Source organism: Danio aesculapii, chromosome 10, assembly GCF_903798145.1.
Source record: "Danio aesculapii chromosome 10, fDanAes4.1, whole genome shotgun sequence".
NCBI lineage: Eukaryota > Metazoa > Chordata > Actinopteri > Cypriniformes > Danionidae > Danio > Danio aesculapii.
In genome coordinates, this window is record NC_079444.1 from 12,375,256 (window position 1) to 12,397,848 (window position 22,593).

Consider the following 22,593-nt stretch of genomic DNA (forward strand, 5'->3'; position numbering starts at 1 on the left):
TTTCATTTCTGTCAGATTTCTGTTAAATTAAGGATTTTATAAAATTTTTAATGTTTCAGAACAATGTTGTGTCTAAATTGCATGTTTTATGGCAAGTATTCATGTAATAAGTGGGATAATGTACATCCAGGTGGATATTTTCACAGAATAAAGCCCATCAGTCTGATTGACCAATCAGAATCAAGTATTCCAGAGAGCCATGTAATAAAATCAATCTGCAACCTCAGAGCAGGTCTGTATATGATGGTTTATTGATTACTGTTTCATTGTGCAGAAAATTTATGGAGTTTTTACTTTAGAAACCTGACTTTTTGTTTGTCATCTGTGGATGACATTATTAATTAGAAAGCATTCAACTCCATTTAGCAATTTAAAGCAGGGGTCACCAATCTCGGTTCACTGATATCAATTGACAAGTACAATTGACAAGTACCTATAACATGCCTTTATTTTGAATATCTTCTCAGCAGGAAAAAAAGACTAGTAAATGACAATGTTTTCCTTTTGGGATCCATTTAATGAATTAGCCTGTTATTCTCCGACAGTAAACTCATTTAGTGTACTGTACTTAAGCCTTTTGCGGGAGACCACAGACAAAGAAAATCTAAGCAAACACAACCCTTTTATAGTCATTTTATTCAGGATCCATTACATACTGTAGGATTCACCAAGGGTACAAGCCAAAGGACTGAGAATGTTAAAGTTACTATGGAGATATTTTTTTCTTACCCTTTGACACCATTATTCATTATTATTTTTGTGAGCACTGGCCCTCAAGAAACAGTGCAGTAATACCATACCAACATACACTCAAACGCACAGACTCACACAGAAGCATTCTGACATAGATTTAAAAATGCTCTAGTAGCAAAGAACACACATTCAAACTCACATTTTACCAAGACTAAAACAAGATTGTGAGGGGTGTCATTCCACTGCATCGTTTTCACTATACTAGATTTCAGTTCGCATGCAGTGAAACATACATAAGACAAGTGACACATGGCAATAAATTAGCATATAATTTACAAATGAAAAAAAAAAAAATTAGTAACAGTGTACCAACATTAATAATACTGAATATAAAATGTAAGCAACTATTCACAAAAATGCTAATCTCTCTTCTATAGGTACAGGTTAAACGATGTGACATTCAAAGACACAAGTTCACAGCGATCAGTACCAGTTTCATTGAGTGTCTTATTGAGAGTCCGTGTCCCAAAGCCAGTAAAACTTGTACTTCAAGCCTTAGGATTTTACAAAGTACAATATCAGGATGCTCAGCATGACGGTTCTGCTGTTCATAGTTCACTGTCGAATAATCCCAGTTTTAACATTTCATAACAATACATAACCCATTAATGTTGTGTTTGTGGCTACAAACGAGTAGCAGCAGCAAAAGTAGAATGGTTGAATGAATAAACACATAAAACTGTCCCACAATCCCTCAACATTTTAGTTATCTATTGTGTCCCATTACAAAAAGTGACATTTATTATTGAGGCATGCTCTATCGTCTGATGTTCCCTTGGTTTAGAGAGCCTGAAAAAGTCATGGATGGCGTGGGAAAATGCAGTACTGTATGTAGTTGGTGGAATGTTTACATACACACTTAAACCAGTGTGAGGTAAAAGGACAGAAAGGAAATATATTTAAATAAGCTCTGTTCCAAAACATAGCAATTTGCTTTTCTGTCTATGGCTTACATAGTTGGCTGCATTATATGTCAAGAAACATGGCTTATGCAAGTTTACGCACTTGCTGTCTTGCTGGACATACTTAATGTGTATTGAAACTCCACAGGATTTTACACAACTGTAAGAGGTTTTGCGATAATGCTAAGAATGCAATGCGTTTTGATACATTTTGTAACGAAACTTGTAAAATTGAGCTTAGCCATTACTGGCATTTACACTGACCGGCCACTTTATTGGGTACACCTGTCCAACTAATTTCTAATCTGCCAATCACATGGCAGCAACTCAATGCATTAGGCTTGTAGACATGGTCAAGATGATCTGCTGCAGTTCAAACTACAGCAGCAGAGGACCACACCAGGTGCCACTCCTGTCAGCTAAGAACAGGAAACTGAGGCTACAATTCACACAGGCTCACCAAAATTGGACAATAGAAGATTGGAAAACATTGCCTGGTCTGATGAGTCTCAATTTCTGCTGCGACATGGTAGGGTCAGAATTTGGCATCAACATGAAAGCATGGATCCATCCTGCCTTGTATCAATAGGTTTAGGTTGGTGGTGGTGCAATGGTGTGGGGGATGTTTTCTTGGCACACTTTGGGCCCATTAATACCAATTGAGCATTGTGTCAACACCCCAGCCTACCTGAGTATTGTTGCTGACCATGTCCATCCCTTTATGACCACAGTGTACCCATCTTCTGATGGCTACTTCCAGCAGGATAACACGTCATGTCATAAAGCACAAATAATCTCAGACTGGTTTCTTAAACATGACAATGAGTTCACTGTACTCAAATGGCCTCCACAGTCACCAGAGCTCAATGAAATGGAGCAACTTTGGGATATGGTGAAACGGGAGATTCGCATCATGGACGTGCAGCCGACAAATCTGCAGAAACTGCGTGATGCTATCATGTAAATATGGAACAAAATCTCTAAGGAATATTTCTAGTTCCTAGTTGAATTTATGCCACAAAGGATATGGGCAGTTTTGAAGGCAAAAGGGGGTCCAACCCAGTACTAGTAATACCTAATAAAGTGGCCAGTGAGTGTATGTGACTATTGTAGAGTATTGTTTCAGGCCTAAAATAGCATTGTAATGAAAATAGAACCTTTTAACTGACTGATCTAGTATGGTCTGCGTAGACAACAACACATTACACATAAGTAGCAATCATAAAGTGCCCAGCGAAATAGACTTTGAATTGGTTCTGACAGAGATTAATGTTAGCATGTTGCTAAGCTAGTAATGTAATAGTCCAGCAAGCTTAAAAAAGGCACAGTACATGACTACTAGGTTAAACAGTATTTTTATATGTTTTACGCTGATTCTAGTGTCATTAAAATAGCTCACGTTCTGTAACACAACAGAAACACCTATGATGTCTTAAAAAGCTGATCTAGGTAGGGAGGTGGCTAGGATTTGGAACAGAGCTGAAGTGTTCTTGGTTTTCTGTCAGTTGCTTTGATTGCATACCCAGAATGCGTTAAGGTCTTATAGCACCATGGGGCTAGAAGAGCCGCCCACTCAAAAGATGAACAGAAAAAGGGCAGTGGAACAAACAGTCCTCCACTGAGGGGAAAAAGCACCATTGAATGTGGAGGGTTTAAGAGTGTGGGCTGGAAGCACTGCGATCTCAGGTAAAGAAGAAGAGGGGGTGTTTTGGAGGTAGTCAATGGCAGACCGGATCTGCGGGGTCTGGCAGGTTACCCAGGCACTGGCCCTTCACTTAACTTTACTAATGCATCAGAGTCACAGACCTGGAGATCGCCAAGCAAGTCATTCTCGTGCTGATGAATTGTCTGCGTATACTGCTGATAATGTGGCAGAGTGTTGCTGCAGCACGCATTTTATGTGAAAATTATTGCGTCTGGAACACGCTAGGCCCCGGAACAGACGCATAGATGTCAGAAACCTAAAATTTAAAGCAGAATACGCATCCATAAAGCAGAATCACGTCAGAATCACAATTAATGATCCTCTGGTGTCCACAATAATTCTGGAGACACAATAGCAGAAACGTCCCTTTGGAACTGATCTGATTTTCAGGCCATGTTCGAGTGTCAAACAATGGTGGAATTCTTTGGCCTGCGATCATGTCATTCAGCTCAGCAAAACAGGTGGCTAACTCAGCTGAGTTTTCTGTTGCAAAGATTCAGCACCAAAACATCAAGTTGCACAGCCTTGTTTGTCTTTGCCCCCTGGGTCTTTATCTTTTTTTAATTGTCAAAAGTATAACAACTGGAGGTTGTCAACTATAGATGGTGGAGCCTGGAGATAGCAACGCCAATGTCAAGGATTGCAAACCTTATATGCAATGTAAGCGGTTTTAAATAAAAATGTCTACCAAGTGAAAGAATAAATTCAGCGTTTCCAAGTTACTGATTTCAACAAAACCACGTTGTATGTTGTATAGCGCCATCCAAATAGTCGGACAAACATTTGCTCTAGCCATCTATACCATGGTTGTCCAATCCATATCACAGAGCAGGGGTCACCAATCTCTAAACTCTCCCTTCAGAGTTTAGCTTCAACTTGTCTAAACACACCTGCCCAGAAGTTTCAATCTACCCAGTAAGACCTTGAATAGCTTGATCAAGTGTGTTTGATTGAGGTTGAAGCTAAACTCTGCAGGACACTGGCCCTCCAGAAACAAGCTTGGTGACCAATGTCCCAGAAGATCACTGTCTTGCAGAGCTCTAACTTCAACTAAACACATCTGTCCTAGCCAATCAAAGACTTCAGGATTAATGGAATATTCCATGCAAGTGTGTTTGTGGAGATTAGAGCTCCGTAGGACAGACACCCTAATAAAGTAGGATTGAGTATTTATACTTCATTCATCCACTTTCAAGAACAATGAACATACCTTTGTGACAGTTTTTGTTATTAGAAGTGTTTGTCAGTCACAAGTTGACTGTTCAAACAGTCCACCCAATAATACTGTGTATTTGTGGAACCCATTCAGCCACACTTGAGCATACTTTAAGCTCCATGGACATAGCTGTACATGTAGTAATATAACCAGGCCTTTAGACAACCTTGATCTGTATCAGGCGTCTCTAACTGCTTATTCTTAGATCCAACTCCAGTCAAACACACCTGAAACACCAATCTGTCCAGGGTTGTTTGGAAATTACAACCAGGTGAGTTAAACCAGGGTTAGAGCTGAAATGTGCAGCAACGTAACTCTCTTTCAAATGTAAATTCAATCATTTCCAGGAGCTACCATCCTACAGAGTTTAGTTAAAATTACAGGCAGGTAGTCTTAAGTCTGCAGAAAGGTGTGTTTCCAAGACCAGCATTGACTACCCCCTGAGCTATACCAGGAATGGGCGAGTTCAATACAAGAGAGGCACAGTCCTGCCGAGTTTTGATCCAGCCTTTATAAAAACTTACCTGCCTGTAGCTTTTTAGTAACCCTTGGACCTGGGGTCACCACAATCCATCCTGGAGGACTTTAAACCCTAATCAAATACCTGAACAAGCTAATCAAGGTCTTGATTAGATATACTCAAAAGCTTCCAGGCAGGTGTGTTAAGGAAAGTTGGAGCTAAACTCTGCAGGACACCAAGTTTGGTGACCTCTGCCTTAGATCTTGATTAAACCTTTTTTTGAATAGGGTTGTAATGCAGCCCTCCAGCAGGACTGTGGTTCTCCAGGGTTGAAGATATCCAATTATTTGAATTTTGCTAATCGTTATATCCTAAAAGGGGTGTTCACATTGTGGTCACCAAGCAATTCTAAGTCCAATGCTTAGAATCTTTCCGTTTGAGGTCTCCCATCGACAGACTTTGGTACTCAATGTGTCTTAAATTGACCACTCTTACAGAAAACCAATGACTTCCACTTGCTCCAATGTTGCATGAGCAACCACTGTTGGTTCAAATGCAGAGTTGCCTACAGAACTGTGAAAGCAATATGCATTCAAGACCCAGAGAAATATCAATGCCCGATTTCCTATAGGTGGGTGTCTTGAAGTAAACCTTTGCCATTTTACTTCTGTGAGTGTTGTGTCCAGCACTTTGGATTATAACAACAGAAAGACATTGATAATAATAATAACCAATAGCAATTATTATTATTATTATTAAAATAACAACAATAATGATCATATTTTACATTCCCACTTCACAGAAGTGAAAATAAAACAGGTGTCAGCGCAATGCTGAGCAGTGGTTTGGCTTCCACAGGGCTAAAAGCAGTTGTGTATGTGATTGTGTGTGTGTTGATAAGCGAGAGAAAGGCTTCCTTCTCCATGCCCAGTGTTGAATCATGCAACACTGGTCTGCTTTTCCCTCTGCCAGTTTTCTCTCTCTTTCATTGTTGCAGCATCTGTCTCTGCTTCTCTCCACAGGGTCAGTGTCCTTGGCACGTCTTGCAGCACATCTGTCTGAAGTACGCACGGCTGCAGAACTTGAACTTCAGCACCAATGGGCAATATGCCACCTTATTTACGTCTTTGCACTCTGGGGGAAGAGAAAAAAAATGGTGGAATGAGAAACGACATATGAAGGCTTGTGACTTGTTTGCTTCATTGGAACACAAAAGGATGAATTCAACTTGGGTCTGTCAAGCTCCAAAATCAGAATAATGCATAAAGTACTTAATACAATATGCATGCTGTTTTGTCTTAAAATGCCATATAATAGATTCGCGTGAGGAACACAACTTAATTCAGCATTCAGCACCCTTTGCGTTCCATTAAAAAAAAAGTAGAATTAATTTAGAAAGACATAAAGGTAAGTACCGATAGCAGAAGTATTACAACCACATTCCTGGAGTGCACCAAACACTACACAATTTGGAGGGCTCCTTAACTAAGCACATTATGTACACTCATCAGCTGTTTAGTAAAAACTACAAGAACCAAAATAGGTGTATGAGGCAAAGGAGACAAAAATAATGTGCAATGTTGGGGGTCTTCCAGCAATGTGTTTGGGAACCACTGCTTTAAATGATGGGCAGGTCTGTGTGGAACAATGACTCAGGGTTTTGATACGAAACCCAAAGGCTGTTGGACCTACAATTGGCCCATTCAAAAGTGTTGGGGAAGCTATACCACAAAATTGAACATGCCTCTATTAACATACCCCCCTTTCAAAAATAGCCTTTCATTACATTTCAATATTGACTGTCTTGAAAGTTAATTTTTCATTTCACTTCATATATCACAGCGTTTTTAATGAAAAGCATGTTGACATTTCCTCTGTGGACAGCCTTTTGGGGTCATTTTTCAGATGTCTGTGTGAATCCAAGCAGTAATCAGTGCAGGGGTGAGTGGCTCAAGATTTTATACACTAGCAAAAGGGAACGCCAGTGGAAAGACTGATAATTTGTCATCTTCATCGCATGGATGATAATAAAATAGACATTTAAATCTCACTGTCCTTATGCTTATCTCACCAAATGTTGGGTTTTATAAGTAATGTTCATTACATGTCTCCATGTCCAACATATTGTTACATTTTGTCCACATTATCAGATGTAGCATGACACATTTCCACTAAATACTTTTTAGTAACAACCCTTAACAACTAGTGTATAACCATTGTACACATAAAGGGATAGTTCAACCAAAAAAAAAAATCCTTCTGCCATCAATTACTCACCCTTAACATGTTCCAAACCAGTTTAGTGTTTTTTTTGTACTGTTGAAGAAAATTAAAATATTTTGAAGAATGTTGGAATCCTGTAACCACTGACTTCCATAGTATTTATTTTTCCTACAATAAAAGTAAATGGTTTTATGTTTCTAACATACTTCAAAATGATTAAACGATGGCAGAATATTTATTTTTTTGGTGAAATAGCTAGAAAATGGACTACCCATAATGCTCTGTGAGGATTGTAATGAATTAATTCTCATGTCTTGCCAGAAGACTTGCTTTATTTAATTGAATATTCATTCATTCATTTTCTTTTCGGCTTAGTCCTTTTATTAATTAGGGGTCACCACAGCGCAATGAACAATAAGCGGACAGCTTATTCAATTCATCTGTACTGCATGTCTCTGGACTGTGGGGGAAACCGGAGCACCTAGAGGAAACCTACACGAACATGGGGAGAACATGCAAACTTCAAACAGAAATGCCAACTGACCCAGCCGGGGCTCGAATAATTAAATATTAAATTGTGTTATCAAGGTTTATACATGCTAGTTTCCACAAAAGATAAACTCTATAAAAATGATGGTCCTAATTCACTCAATTATGTTCATTCACCCCTTCAAGTGGACTATATTAGTGGATTAATGTAAGCAGTGGCAGTTCTAGCTTAAATGGCACCCTGGGCGAATCACCCCATATACACCCACCATCCCTCCTCTCCCCAAACCATCTAGTTATAGAAAAAGGACGATAAAACATGTACATTTTTTTTAAAATTGTTTTTTTAACCCAACTTTGGGTAAAATATGGACAAAACCAGAATTGGGATTATTAAAAATTCTTAAATATTTTATAAATAAAATTATTTTTAATATTATTATGCAATTATTATTCTAAATAAATAACTTTAACAATCCTAAATGTAACTAGAAAACAACATAAAGAAAAACTGGAGTGATATGCTAAGATCACAAGAAATATTTTGCATGAGTATTTATTATGACAAAAATATGTTTTTTATAGAATTAACTGTTCATCTTAGACCCGACTCAATGCTGAGAATTAATGTTATTAAGTCTTACCTCCCTGACTCTATCCCTCCTTTCTGCTTCATTGCCATGCTTAGTCATCATCATCATATTATAAGATTCAGTTTTGTCAACTTGCAAAACTTGCTTCTTGTCGATACCTTGTGTCATAAAAGTAACAGAATAGGCCTTTAACGTTACTCTGGTTTCACAGCGCATGAGCAGAGCATATTTTCAGCGTGCATGTAAACAAAAGCAGGAGCAACGCCACTGAATGTAAGGAAAAATTAACAAGAATTTTGGTTTGATTTTGAATACAGCCATGGTCTTCAGACTCAGGCTCTGTCCCAAATAGCACACTTAAAGTGCACTTGCTGTCTTGGAAAAGTAGAATGGCTACTGTTAAGTCTCTGTTAAGTCAACACGACTGTAGGGTTTCCCATTTGTATTAGGGCTTACTCACACTAGGCTATCCGAACCATGCTTGGGTGTGTTTGACCCCCATTTCTCGTTTGACAAGTGTGAGTGCTCCATGCCATGCCCGGGCACGTGTTGGAAGCGGTTTAGTTGGACTTTGGCGCGGTGGGCTTTTAGTGTGAGTGCAAAGTGCACCTGAGCGCAAAACTGAAGACGTGACGTCACTCTTAAGTGACTGTTCATATGGATTCATTAATTATTCTTACAGTTCAATCAACGTGAACTGTCATAGTTTATTAAAGACACAAACCCCTTACTGCACGTCAGCTGCACCTTCAGCAAACCTCCTAATTCCTGCAGCACGAGGAGTTTTATGATAATTTCTGAGTGTCAAAAGTGGTGTATCTGTGTATCGGCAAAATATTTGACTGTGTGTCACTGCATCCCAAATGACTAAAATTAATATAAAATGGTATAACAAAAGCAATGTCCACTGTGCCAAGCGAGAACGCTTATCTTCCTGTTAAACTGAAATCGCATTATCAATGACATAAGTGTGCTCCAGCCCCGAAGGCAAAATGCAGTGTGAGTGCAGGCCGTCAGGGAAGAGGGGAGGGGGACAAGAGCACTTCGCCACGGTTCAAGGCAACTGTACCTAGTGTGAGTACGCCCTTAGTACAGAGACATCCTCGTTGTGGATTCTATAAAAACTGCATTGAATTGGGCTCTAAGCAGACTTCTATCTGCCAGTCAAAGGGGTGGCATCACAAATGTCCGGACCACTAGGGTTCAGAGTGCAAATTCAAGAGGGCCTCGTTAGAAACTTCCAAGGCAAGTGGTTGCAGCTCAAATCTGTGGGATGCTGGCCTTCTAGAAGCAGGACTGGACACCCCTGATTTAGAGCTTTGGTTATATGATGCTTGAAATATAACTCATAAACTTTGTCACATGCTCTATTTATCCTGACTGTTTTTATAGCCTATTAAATCAAAGCACATCTATGGAAACAGTCATGACAATGCACATTTAATACAGATTGTTGGTCGCATCCTTGATTTTGAGAAGTTTAACAAAAAGTGATTTTGTTGGATTTCTGACCAGGGACTGGATAAAGTACCAATTAAATTTTCGTTGGGGCCCAATGGGAATTTTATATCTTGCACAACCCTGCAGCATTGAAAAGCTAATAGACTTTCTTTGAGTCAAGGCCAAAATTGAGTTCTCCTCCAAAAGAGGCCATGACTCAGGGCCTGGACACGAGCCTCTTATGGTAATTACAGCATCTAAGCATAAAACGAGAGAACGACCTGATCCACAGCACAGGCAGACGGCCATCTGCATTAGCATGGCAGCATGCTGTTGGCGCTAACCGGCCCAGTCTCATTTATCGTGTCTTCCTTATTAGGGACTTTAAACTGCCATAGCTGATGACAATGAAAGTAGACATTCCGTCACTGCTGTTGATTAAGATTCAACTAATCCCATTAGGCTCCATTAGGAGAGATAATCTAAAGCTGCTTGACCGGTGAAGAAATCTGAATAGGGATTCATCTCGCAAGGGTCACAGAACTTTTATTGAATCCAGAATTGCTTAAATAGCATCCCGCCTTGATTCCAAACAGAGGAAGGTAATAACAGGCAAGAAAAGAACAATATAATCCTTTGTTAATTCAAAATTGAATGCAGAGTCTGCAGACTTTGCAAATGTCAACATGGTGATCAGAGCCACATGCAGCTCATATGAAGCACTCATAAGTCATCATCGTAAGCAATGAGGAATTAGCAAAAGGGTAATTGGCTTACCGTCGCCACCAGAGATGGGTGTAGCATCACACTTGCTTTCACACTGCTGCATGGTGTTGGGCCGCAGTGAGTCCAGACATTCGCTTGAGGGCTGTCCTGTGTAAGACAAACACTGAACCGTCCGCATCTGCTGTCCTAGTCCACACTGAGCAGAGCACTGTAAAACACACAACAAGCTGTTAGCACAGCGTGTAACCCATATTTCAGAATTATGGGATGTATGGATATTACAATCAAGTAACTTATTTTGCAACAAGTAATATTTTAGTACCACATTCTAGCCAAGAAATATTGAGTTAAGAAGGAATTGGCTCATTTAAATGAAATGTAGCATCCAATGATGATTTATGTAGCATTTAAAGCCAGCAAATCTAAAATTTGATACACAAAGTTCTGACACAAATGTTCATGTGTGCTCTCTTTTACTTTCTACAAACTTTTACTCAAGCTTTCTTCTAATCTCTTAATGTCAGAACTGTAGGCAAACTTAGTGACTAGTTCATTTAGGTAGTCATTAAACCAGGGGCAATTTTAGAATTTTCATTTTAGGGGGCTCAGCTCCTTATGAGGTTTAATATAGCTATATATACAGTGCATCCAGAAAGTATTCCTAGCTCTTCACTTTTTCCACAATTTTTATGTTACAGCCTTATTCCAAAATAGATTAAATTCATTTATTTCCTCAACATTCTACACACAATACCCCATAATGACAATGTGATAAAAGATTTTTGGAAATCCTTGCAAATTTATTAAAACTAAAAAACCTGAAAACTCTTTTTTCACATTGTAATTTAATCCATTTTGGAATAAGCCTGTAACTTAAAAAAATGTGGAAAAAGTGACACGCTTTTCGAGGCACTGTATATATATATATATATATATATATATATATATATATATATATATATATATATATATATATATATTTAAATATATATATACACTTAAAAATGTATTAAGACTTATAAATTTTGTCTAATATGGTAGGGTTGTATGTTAAACTAGCAATAGTCCACTGTATTGTATAGACCAGCATAGCCATTTGAGTTTTGAATAAACCAAATGGCCAAATTTTTACCATAGTAAAAACCTCTTTCAATATTCTAGTGAATTTTTTGTTCCCATGTACTAAATAAATTAAATTGCCACTTTTCTAATTAAATGGCATAAATATAAATATCTGTTTTTAAACCTAATTCACATATTCACATATTTCATGATGTGAATTATAATAATATATATTTTTTAATACAACACAACACATGATGTTTCTATCTCTGTCAGTGACTCAGTGACAGTTAAAATGAGTACATTAAGTGGTTGTCACTGTTTAATCCTTTCTGTGCAAGACTGTATGGTATAGTTAACGCCACATGCACTGTAATGAGTTTTATATTAATAAAAATAGCGAAATGTTCATTAACAGTTAGATTTTTTACTGGAGGAAAAGCTGCTGGTGAGATGAACACCAAGGAAATCCGATTGCTCCTCCATGATATTGGGTACAAGTGATACAAGTGTATCTAGCAAAGAACTGCAAATAAGCAGATATTACACCGATAAACACACACTTTGTGCTCTCGCACTGCACAGCTGAGCTGGAGTTTGCTGATCAAATGAAAAACAAAAGACAGGGAGGAGCCGAATTCTGCCTCTGTTTTCATGTCAAATTTAAAGGGGATGACGGGATAATTTAGTATACAGTTTATGAGCTAATCGCAAAAGTTTTAGGGGGGCTGAGTAGAAATATAGGAGGGCCACAGCCCCCTAAAATAGGCCTAGCATCGCCCATGCATTAAACGTTTATTTCAGTAAATCGATTTCCTGCAAAATTGCTTCTGCAAGCAGACACAGCGTATAAGAAGTTGTACAAAAATATGCACACAACTAAATCTGGCAGAACTGTTCCACCAAAGGACAGCTTTGATGCGATTTTAAAGCTTCTGGAACTCTTTATTAAAGTTTTAGGTTACATTTTTTATGGTGACAATGTTGTTGACTAAGCAACTATAAGTCAATAAAACATAGTTTTAACATTTACACATCTTAATAAGATGTATTGTATGTCATATATAAGATTGAACAATGCTAAATACAGGTATAAATGTGGTCTAAAACATTTTTGAGCTTGTCCATGTACTTTTTAGCACTTTCATCGATATTGTGAAAATGCACTTGAATGGATTGCTTCATAGTATGAACCCTCGCCTGGTTGAATGTGTCAAAACCAAGCGGCAACATCCCGCTCTCCCTCGTGAAGCAAATACGGAAGTAACTGAAACTGCAATTCATTGAAATTCCACTAGTCCTGACAAATTTCTATTGAGCCCACTGTTAAAATGGCCAACTTTACAGCAGAAAAAAAGGTGTTTGCAGCCTGGTACAATGACCAATTTTGGTTCATACAGCTAATATTACCCTTCATGACAAAAGAGAGGGGGTGAATTTTTTTATAACTCATCCGTTTCGTTTATATTAAATTATATTAAGTAGGCATAATTAAGGGCGTGGCCACTTGATTGACAGCTAAGTCTCGTTGGTCGCCGTCACTTCACCTCAGCTAATTCCGGCTGATTAGCCAGTGAACTCAGCATATAAATCGTATATTTTAGTTTTATTTTATGTGGCTTTACGCAGTCAATTGTCTTTTGGAATTATTTTTACAATTATCTGTTGATATGGCATGCTGTGTGCACTTAATTGTGCTCACAAACCAGTCACACGGCCTCCATTTCTCAGGTGACTGAAATTATATACCTATATACCATCTCTATAAATGTATTTGTTTTATTTAAGACCATTTATCATTTATACTTTTCTTTAGAACTTAAATGCACTCCAGAATCTGACAGATTATTAAGCTGTAGGCTATAAAACAGTCATCTGAACCGTTGTCATACAGTGTTATGCCTGGATTTCATAAATAGCCTTGCATTTACTAACAGACTATAATTTAAGTGTTTTGAAGTAATCCGCGTTTTCCTACAACGTTATAATAACAATGCTTAGAGGCTCAATGTATTACAACAGTGTTTTTAAAAGTCTAAACACTTTATTGATATAGTACACAACCAAGCACATGTGGTCAGAACACAAACGAGTCGCAGGTAATGAAGTTTTAAGCTTTTCTCCCAAAGAAAAGTCTGTCTAAGAAAATGCTAGCAGGTGTCTGTAGCTCCGCTCACGCTACGCCTCTTTGCCCTTGTTTGGTATCCCCTGGTCAGCGCGATAACGTGCCAACAAAATGGTGACGGGTGGCCATGCACGCCTACTTGTAGCTTCTTTTGCATTCTTCAAAAACCTATGGGTGACGTCATGGATACTATGTCCATATCTTTTATAGTCTATGGTCAAAACAGCCACTACAACCCAACAAATGCACACATTGTGATAAAGTGAGCTAAAGGTATTCATGCGTCATGCGTTAAACCAAACCCAAACTCACTGACATTAACATGCTTTTCAATCGCTTGCCTTTCTGCTCATTCAGAAGCCTTGTCACATTGGTGAGTTTATTATAGGCATGGAACGATAACCGTTTTCAAGGTATACCATGGTTTAGAAAAGTCAAGGTTTTAAAACCACCAAAATGTTTTGTTACACCGTTCCTAAGGTATGTGTAAGATTTTTTTTTCCACAACTATTTTATATAGTTTTTTAGAGCAACAGTATCTCCTGCAAGAAAAGGAACCTCTACAACAAAAGCTACTGGTCCAAAATATTTTAGATATTTCTTAAATTGAAATATATTGTGTTCAGTGGGGGAAAAAGTTTTTTTTTTTTAACCCAGAGATTTTAAAAGGACTTATTTTAGAGCAGTAATCACAATACCGTGATACCGTGAAACTGTGATATTTTTATCCAAGTCAGAGTCTTATCCTGGCCCATGCCTAGTTTATTCAATAGTACTTGTGTGTCGCCGGAATTGGCCAAAAGAGACTCTTTTGAACTCATGTTTATGTCAGGTGATAAATGGTAGTGCCTCTTGACTGATAGCTTGTAATCTGAAAAATGAAACTGCATGGTGATATTGGAACATGACTGTTAGGTTAGGGTTCGTGTTCAAATGGATTGACGTACTTGAAAAGTTACTGTAGAACCATCAAAATAAATGATTAGCAGATATTAAGTAGATGGTCTAGTAATGGCTGCAAAGCAACAAGCAACAGACTAAACGGGACCATCAAAATTAAATTACGTAACACATTTATATGGAAATACTAGGAAGCAGAAATAGTTATGAAATTCCAGTCCATTGCCAACCAATCAGACTGGAAGAGGTGAATTCAGTGAGCTCCTGGTGTTTTTATGTGCAGTGTGCATCAGGCGGTCTGTGGCACGCTTTTGAATTCTGGCCCAAGCTCAGACATCCAAAACTAAGGAGCGAGAGCTACTTGCGGAATGTCATTGTAATAGTTTAATTGAATCTCTGACTACTGTCAGCTGTTCTACATTAGAGGTCTCGACGTTGCTTGAGGGAGTAAATTGCGTCTGTCTGAAGTGAAACGGAGACGTATTCCAGTAGTCCTCCACCGTGATGTAGCACAGTGATTCAATGGAAAAACCGAAAAGTAACCTAGCGACCCAATACAATACACAAATTAAGCTCATTAGTCACTCTGCTGCAGCGCCGAGTGTGAATGCCACAGAAAAGCTGACGTCGCATGCCAATACAAGGATCTTATGGGGATTTAGTCATAAACACGTGTAAGGCCCACAGTGAAGGACCCCTCACGGGACTGGGAGTGCAGACGTCTCAGATGAGTTTCCAGCAGCCTTCCCATTTCATCCCCTCTATATTAAACAGACTTTATTAGAGCACAAGCCCCTGACAGACGGGATATGTCAGTGAGCGCCTTAAGTGGGATTTGAACCAGCGACCTTTTGGCCCATGGCTCCCTTCAACAGCCTCTCCATTATGAGAAATCCAGATCACTGCAGGAGTCATGGAATGGTGAAACCTGTACAACAGGAGTTGACGCTTTCATTCAGGATGATGGTTAAGTCTGGATTTCGGTCATTTTTCATATATTCACATCGTTTTGAACCACTTCTTTCGAAATTTTGAAATACTTTCAGTCCCACTGCATTGAAGGCAATGAGTTTTTGGTTGAATGCCTGAAATACCATAAGGTGTGTGATTAAAACAAGCTCAATACATTTACATGTTTTATTCTACTATGTAAAAAAATACACCACTGATACTATGCTGCTACAAAAGCTGTTGCTAATGCGCGGTTAAATGGGACTTCAGAAGTTGTCAGGGACATCAAATGTCATCAGGCCAAATACAAAAACCTTTAAATATTTCACTTTTCTGCTTAATCGTTTGGAAAAAGTGGCAGAAGGTAGATTTTTCAGATGAATTATCTGTTGAACTGCATCCCAATCATCACAAATACTGCAGGAGACCTATTGGAACCACCTGGAAGCAAGATTCTGACAGAAATCAGTCAAGTTTGGTGAAGGAAAATTCATGATTTGAGGTTACATTCAGTATGGGGGTGTTCAAGAGATCTGCAGAGTGAATGGCAACATCAACAGCCTGAGGCATCAAGATATTTGTGCTGCCCATTACATTACAAACTACAGGAGAGGGCAAATTATTCAGCAAGATAGCGCTCCTTCTCATACTTCAGCCTCCACATCAAAGTTCCTGAAAGCAAAGAAGGTCAAGGTGCTCCAGGATTGGCCAGCCCAGTCACCAGACATGAACATTATTGAGCATGTCTGAGGTAAGATGGAGGCATTGAAGATAAATTCAAAGATTCTTGATGAACTCTGGGAGTCCCCTGGGAGTCCGATTTCTTTGCCATTCCAGATGACTTTATTAATAAGCGATTTAAGTCATTGCAGAAATGTATGGATGCAGTCATCCAAGCTTATGGGAGTCATACAGTACACAATATTATTCTTTTTCAACTTCATCTTGACTTTAAAATGTATACTGTACATTATTTCTGTTCAGTGACAAGACTTTTGTCTAAGCAAAGTCAGACCTTACTGTCCTAATTAAATAATTAAAAATCAAAGCATGATCATATTTTATTTTAGTAAAATAAGCATATTCTAGAGGCCTTTGCCTTTCATATAAGCCACTTCTGATACCAAATGATCAACTAGAAGTCAAGTTATTATTTGTTGTTCCTAAAACTTGGATAGATGACAAGACTTTTGGTAGTGTATGTCTCAATCTATGAAGGCCGAGAGAGCTCTCAGATTTCATCTAAAATATCTTAACTTGTGTTCAGAAGATGAAGGAAAGTCTCAGGGAATTGGAAAGACATGAGGGTGAGTAATTAATAACATAGTTTTCATTTTTGGTTGAATATATCCTTTAAAGGGGCTTTATATCACATTCTTTTTATTCTCCCTGAGTAAAAATCTTTTAATAAATTGAATAAATATAATTCAAATAAATCTAGACAAGAGGCTTTCACAGAGAACCTAGAAAGTCGGAGACAGTCTTTGTTTTTAATTTCCTTCATGTTGATCACACATTGGCAAATGTAATTAACAGAAGCAAATTCTTATATGTGGTCCCTTTAATGGTGGTGATGTTGGATATCATGTGACTGGTTTATAGTTGGTTTATAGCTTAAATTTCTTTTCGGCTTAGTCCCTTTATTAATCCAGGGTCGCCACAGCGGAATGAACCGCCAACTTATCCAGCACGTTTTTACGCAGCGTATGCCCTTCCAGCTGCAACCCATCTCTGGGAAACATCCACACACACTCATTCACACTCGTACACTACAGACAATTTAGCTTACCAAATTCACCTGTACCGCATGTCTTTGAACTGTGGGGGAAACCGGAGTAAACCCACGCAAACGCAGGGAGAACATGCAAACTCCACACAGAAATGCCAACTGACCCAGCCGAGGCTCGAACCAGCGACCTTCTTGCAGTGAGGAGACCGCACTACCTACTGCGCCACTGTGTTGCCCTAGCTTAAATTTGTTTTTGTTAAATAATTATTTAGGTTCTAAAATTCTTCCAATTTATATTACCTTTAAATCGGCATTTTGGGGGAAAAAAACTATGAGCTACCACATTTATTCTGATAGTTTTCTTATTTTAAAGGGAGAAAACCACAGGATTCGTCTGAGACTGATATGTTTTGTCTTTTTAAAAACTTATTCCTGGCATTGACAGAAAACCTTGTCTACTGCAGAGATAAACTTCAAACAATCTGGATGATATTACTACCACTTACACACTCTTGGGCTGTTATACTCGCTGTCACTCATGAAAACACACGTCACTGGCTTTCCAGAGGCCCTAGTTTATCATGCGAGTGTAAATTCTGTTGACGTCAACCAAACATATGGTCTTTTTCATGCTGTATTAAAACAGTCTTCGCTCAAGCCTTTGTCTGTACTGATGTAGTACGCCGCAATTCCTGGTCTGAAAAATTTCTACTAAATCATAACACCACTTGAAATACTTACATTTAAAGACTTGTATTTTACAGTCGACGTGAAAGCTTCACAAGCAATGAGATGTATGTGGGTCAAAGATGTTCTGCATCAAATTAAATTCTCAAAAGCAGTTTTTATATATGTATATAGCACATTAAATTGAACTGTCTATTTTAATGTTGAATCATTTCCATCAATAAAGGTCAACATATGGGCAATATTTCATAAGTTCATACCTGTCCCCATTCTCCAGGGATCCAGCGTGGTGGAGGACAGCGGCCGAGGCTGCAGCGAATGCGGACCGGAGGTTTGCTATGGTCAGAACAGAGGGCTGGTGGAAAGGTTTTGGTCAGGTCGCTGCTTTTACAAAGCACAATCCGATGCTTGAAGCCAGGACCACATTTTGGAGTGCACTATAGAAAAAAAACACGACACAACATTAATAAAACATCCGAACAGAGATAATTGTTCATACAAGAGGATGTAGAGATAAATGACGTCACCTCAGACCAATCCAGTGTCACCCACTGAGGTGGGCAGGACTGGTTGTTGCAAGACTCTTGTTCTATTGGCCGATGAGTCAGACAGTGGCTGTCCTCCAGAGTCTCTTCCTCGGCAGGCCCGATTTTACGGATACACAGAACACTACGTGTCCGGATCCCTCCATCACAGGTTTTCCCACATTCTGACCAGTCACCAATAAACCATCTGGATCACAACATGGTATAGAATTAACTTTTTCGAAAAGTTAAAAGAAATTGTCAATCTGAATCATGTTAGAACTGCATTTTGAAAAATAGTATTTCAGCTAATTAAATTTGTACATACAGTATAGCATACACAAATTTGTACAAAAATTCAAAAGGTAGTTTTTTTTGGTGGTGGCGGTGGGGTGGCTTGGAAATTAGCATTTCACTCATTTATTCATTTTCCTTCGGCTTGGTTCCTTTATTTATTAGAGGTCGCCACAACAGAATGAACCACCAACTTATCCAGCATATGTTTTACACAGCGGATGTCCTTCCAGCTGCAATCTAGTACTGGGAAACATACATACACACTCATTCACATGCCAATTTAGCTTACCCAATTCACCTACAGTGCATGTCTTTGGACTGTGGGGGAAACCGGAGCACCAGGAGAAAACCCACGCCAACACGGGGAGAACATGCAAACTCCACACAGAAATGTCAACAGAGGTTTGAACGAGTGACCTTCTTGCTTTGAGGTGACTGCGTTAACCATTGAGCCACCGCGCTGCCCGGAATTAGCATTTATATAGTAAATATTTTCTTAAAATACCCCTATTTTAGGAAATGCTACAATTGTTCTATTTATCAAATAATGCGAAAAAAATAATATTTGAGTGTTTTCTGTTTTAAACGGTTTTCAATACTTATAATTAAGTATTTTTAATCAAGTATGATAAAAACGCATCAAATCAGCATATTGGAATAATTTGAAGATCACGTGACACTAAGCAATTGCGTGATAATGGTGAAAAATCAGCTTTTCTACCACGGGAATAAATAACATTTACAAATATATGAAAATGATTTTTCCCAGTGATGGGTTGCAGCTGGAAGGGCATTTGCTGCGTAAAACATGTGCTAGATAAGTTGGCGGTTCATTCCACTGTGGTGACCCCAGATTAATAAAGGGACTAAGCAATGAATCACGTAGTCATTGAGAGAATTCTGAAGTTCTGAAAGAGATCAAGCCTCAGCCAGGTAAGAAAATGTAACTCAAAAGTAACTCAAAAGTAACGTAACACATTACTTACCATAAAAGGTAACTAAGTAACGCAACTAGTTACTTATTTGGGGAGTAACTCAATATTGTAATGCATTACTTTCAAAAGTAACTTTCCCCAACACTGTGCATACATACAGTTGAAGTCAGAATTATTAGCCACCCTTTGAATTTTTCTTTCTTTTTTAAATATTTCCCAAATTATTTTTAACAGAGCAAGGAAATGTTCACAGTATGTCTGATAATATTATTTTAATCTGGAGAAAGTCTTATTTGTTTTATTTTGACTAGACTAAAAGCAGTTTTTAACTGATTTTTAAACACCATTTTAAGGTCAAAATTATTAGCCCCTTTAAGCTATATATTTTTTTCGATAGTCTAAAGAACAAACCATTATCATACAATAACTTGCCTAATTACTCTAACCTGCCTAGTTAATCTCATTAACCTAGTTAAGCCTTTAAATGTCACTTTAAGCTGTATAGAAGTGTCTTGAAAAATATCTAGTAAAATATTATTTACTGTCATCATGGCAAAGATAAAATAAATCAGTTATTAGAAATGAGTTATTAAAACTATTATGTTTAGAAATGTGATGAAAAAATCTTCTCTCCGTTAAACAGAAATTGGGGAAAAAAATAAACAGGGGGGCTAATAATTCAGGGGGCTAATAATTCTGACTTCAACTGTATATATAACAAATAGGTTTTTCACTGCAGTGACTATAACTATTGTGTGACTCACATCATCATTTACAATCTCTTAATGAAATGCAATCTTGAATAAAGCCATCATAATCCTGATTTAGATTTTTTTATAACCAAGTTTCAGGGTCTTAACACAAATAATATCTTACCACACAGTAGGTTTAAATTACAGAGAAAAGAAACATTAGGCATAAATGGCCTGAAACGCTGCTTTATTTACTCGCCAAACTCATATTTGCTCTCACATTCAGCTATTTGGACCAGCAAATACACTGTGATAACGTTCAGCGCCTGTGAACTTCACACAATGGCAACAACAATGCCAAATTTGCGTTCAATCTGTCTTAATTTCTGGCAAAATCAATCCTACACTTCAGCTGGGCTGTGGAATACAGGCCGCCTTTTTATATCATTTGTTACGGCTGAATTAAGTTGAGCGGTTTGTTTGCATTCTCTTGGCGATGCTCTGATAAAAGCCGTGGACGAAGTGCCTCATGAAACACTACAAGTAAAATAAAGCCGAACATAAAATATTAATGAAATAAAATCTGTCATTATCTGCGAGATCATTACAGAGAAATTACCTCCCCAAAAACAACAGGGTGTTCTCCAATGACCATTTTGACCCTTTCTGGGCCATGGAGCGCATTCCTCTGACATCAGGTGGAGATGGAAATAGATTTTAGATGATGTTATTAGCGATGCCCATCTCAGGGTTCAGGTTCACTAAACCCTCCTCTGGCAAGATGCAAAAGCGCAGAGGCCAAAACCATTTAATTCCTCCTTCCAACTTCAAATTTGCAGACACAAGTGAACTTTGCTCAGCTGCTCGCCCCATTGAAAATGAGCGCTAAGTGCGTCTGGCCGCTGCACACACGAACGCTCCCCACGTTTATGGATATTGTCCCTTGAGGGTTCATAAACTCCGCTAGCCAATACAATTAAACACAGGTGATCACTCATACTTTTTTTGGACGCCTGTAGGATTTTGGCACTAGAGTCTAAATGAAAATAGGCAACATATGAAGAAATAAATCATGTTGCTTAGTTTTTAAATTGTCTTCAAAGAAGCTCTTTATTGCTGGGGTGTTATGAAGACAAATGAAACATTACGGGTAGTGGCCCTTTGCGCTTTTTATCGCTGGGCAGCTATGTACTGTTTTGATAAGGCTCATCAAAGAGTGAAATGTCTGTGTTTTTAAGTATTTCCCATCCTAGGCTGGCAAAGAGAGCAAAGCTTTGTGTAGAAGTTAAATGTTTAGATAACTGCATATATATGTTACCTCAGAATTCATGGGACTTTTTCCCAACATTATTATATTAATTGAAAGACATTTGAATCCAATTTATCAGAAAAATTTTACTCTCTAATGCGATTTGGTGCGATAAATTTTTTCCAAGCATGTCTCATAACCAGTCATGACACGAGAAAGACATTTTGATAGCTGTGTGTCATTTTGGATAATGTGTTAACAAGACAGCATAAAAAAAATCAGATTATTCACTGATGGGGCTGTCAAAACATCCATACATTCCACTTATTTCACTACATTCTGTATTTTATATATCAGGGGTCCCCAACTCGCAGCCTAATACCGGGTATTAAAAGAGATTTTTCAGGGTAGCAAGAATGCAAAATTACTCTTATATGTAATGCCACTTTATTGAGAGTTTACTCTTTAAGAACCAATATCCATATCTGAGAGATTTCTATCCTTCTGCGGAAATCCTATCCACTAAAAACTCTTCAAAAGCATGAGAAGATAAAATTAAATAGTAGCATTTTTTACAGTCCACTAGTGCATATACAGACTATATACTACTAATAATAATTACAATAACTAGGTAATAATTAGATAATAACCCTGACACTATTCCTATTCCTAAGTCTAACCTTAACCTATGGGGATACACTAAGAGTTGAGCAGTTTAATCCACGCTATACACTGTAAAATCCAACAGTAAACTTTATCAAATGTCTGTACTCCTTATCAAATGAGTGTAGTTAACTCAAAATGTACTGAAAGTTAATTCTACTCATTTGAAAAGAGTTTTGAACTAAGTGTTGTAGGTAATGAGTTAATTAAATACCTCATTACTTCAACTTAAATGGAGTAAGTTCACAGTACTCGTATAGATTAGTTTAACT

At 38.1% G+C, this 22,593-nt stretch overlaps 1 protein-coding gene across 1 annotated transcript in view; it reads right to left on the minus strand.

Moving 5' to 3' along the window:
• Positions 1-426: 426 nt before the first annotated feature.
• The window catches only part of adamts6 (ADAM metallopeptidase with thrombospondin type 1 motif, 6), a 204,563-nt gene continuing 182,396 nt past the window's right edge, over positions 427-22,593 (minus strand). Inside the window, exons 22-25 of the mRNA XM_056466366.1 lie at positions 18,489-18,693; positions 18,222-18,398; positions 10,559-10,715; positions 427-6,170 (exon numbers count right to left, since the gene is read on the minus strand). Of these exons, the coding sequence (XP_056322341.1) occupies positions 6,061-6,170; positions 10,559-10,715; positions 18,222-18,398; positions 18,489-18,693 (649 nt within the window). The 3' untranslated portion in view covers positions 427-6,060. The remainder of the gene's footprint in view (positions 6,171-10,558; positions 10,716-18,221; positions 18,399-18,488; positions 18,694-22,593) is intronic.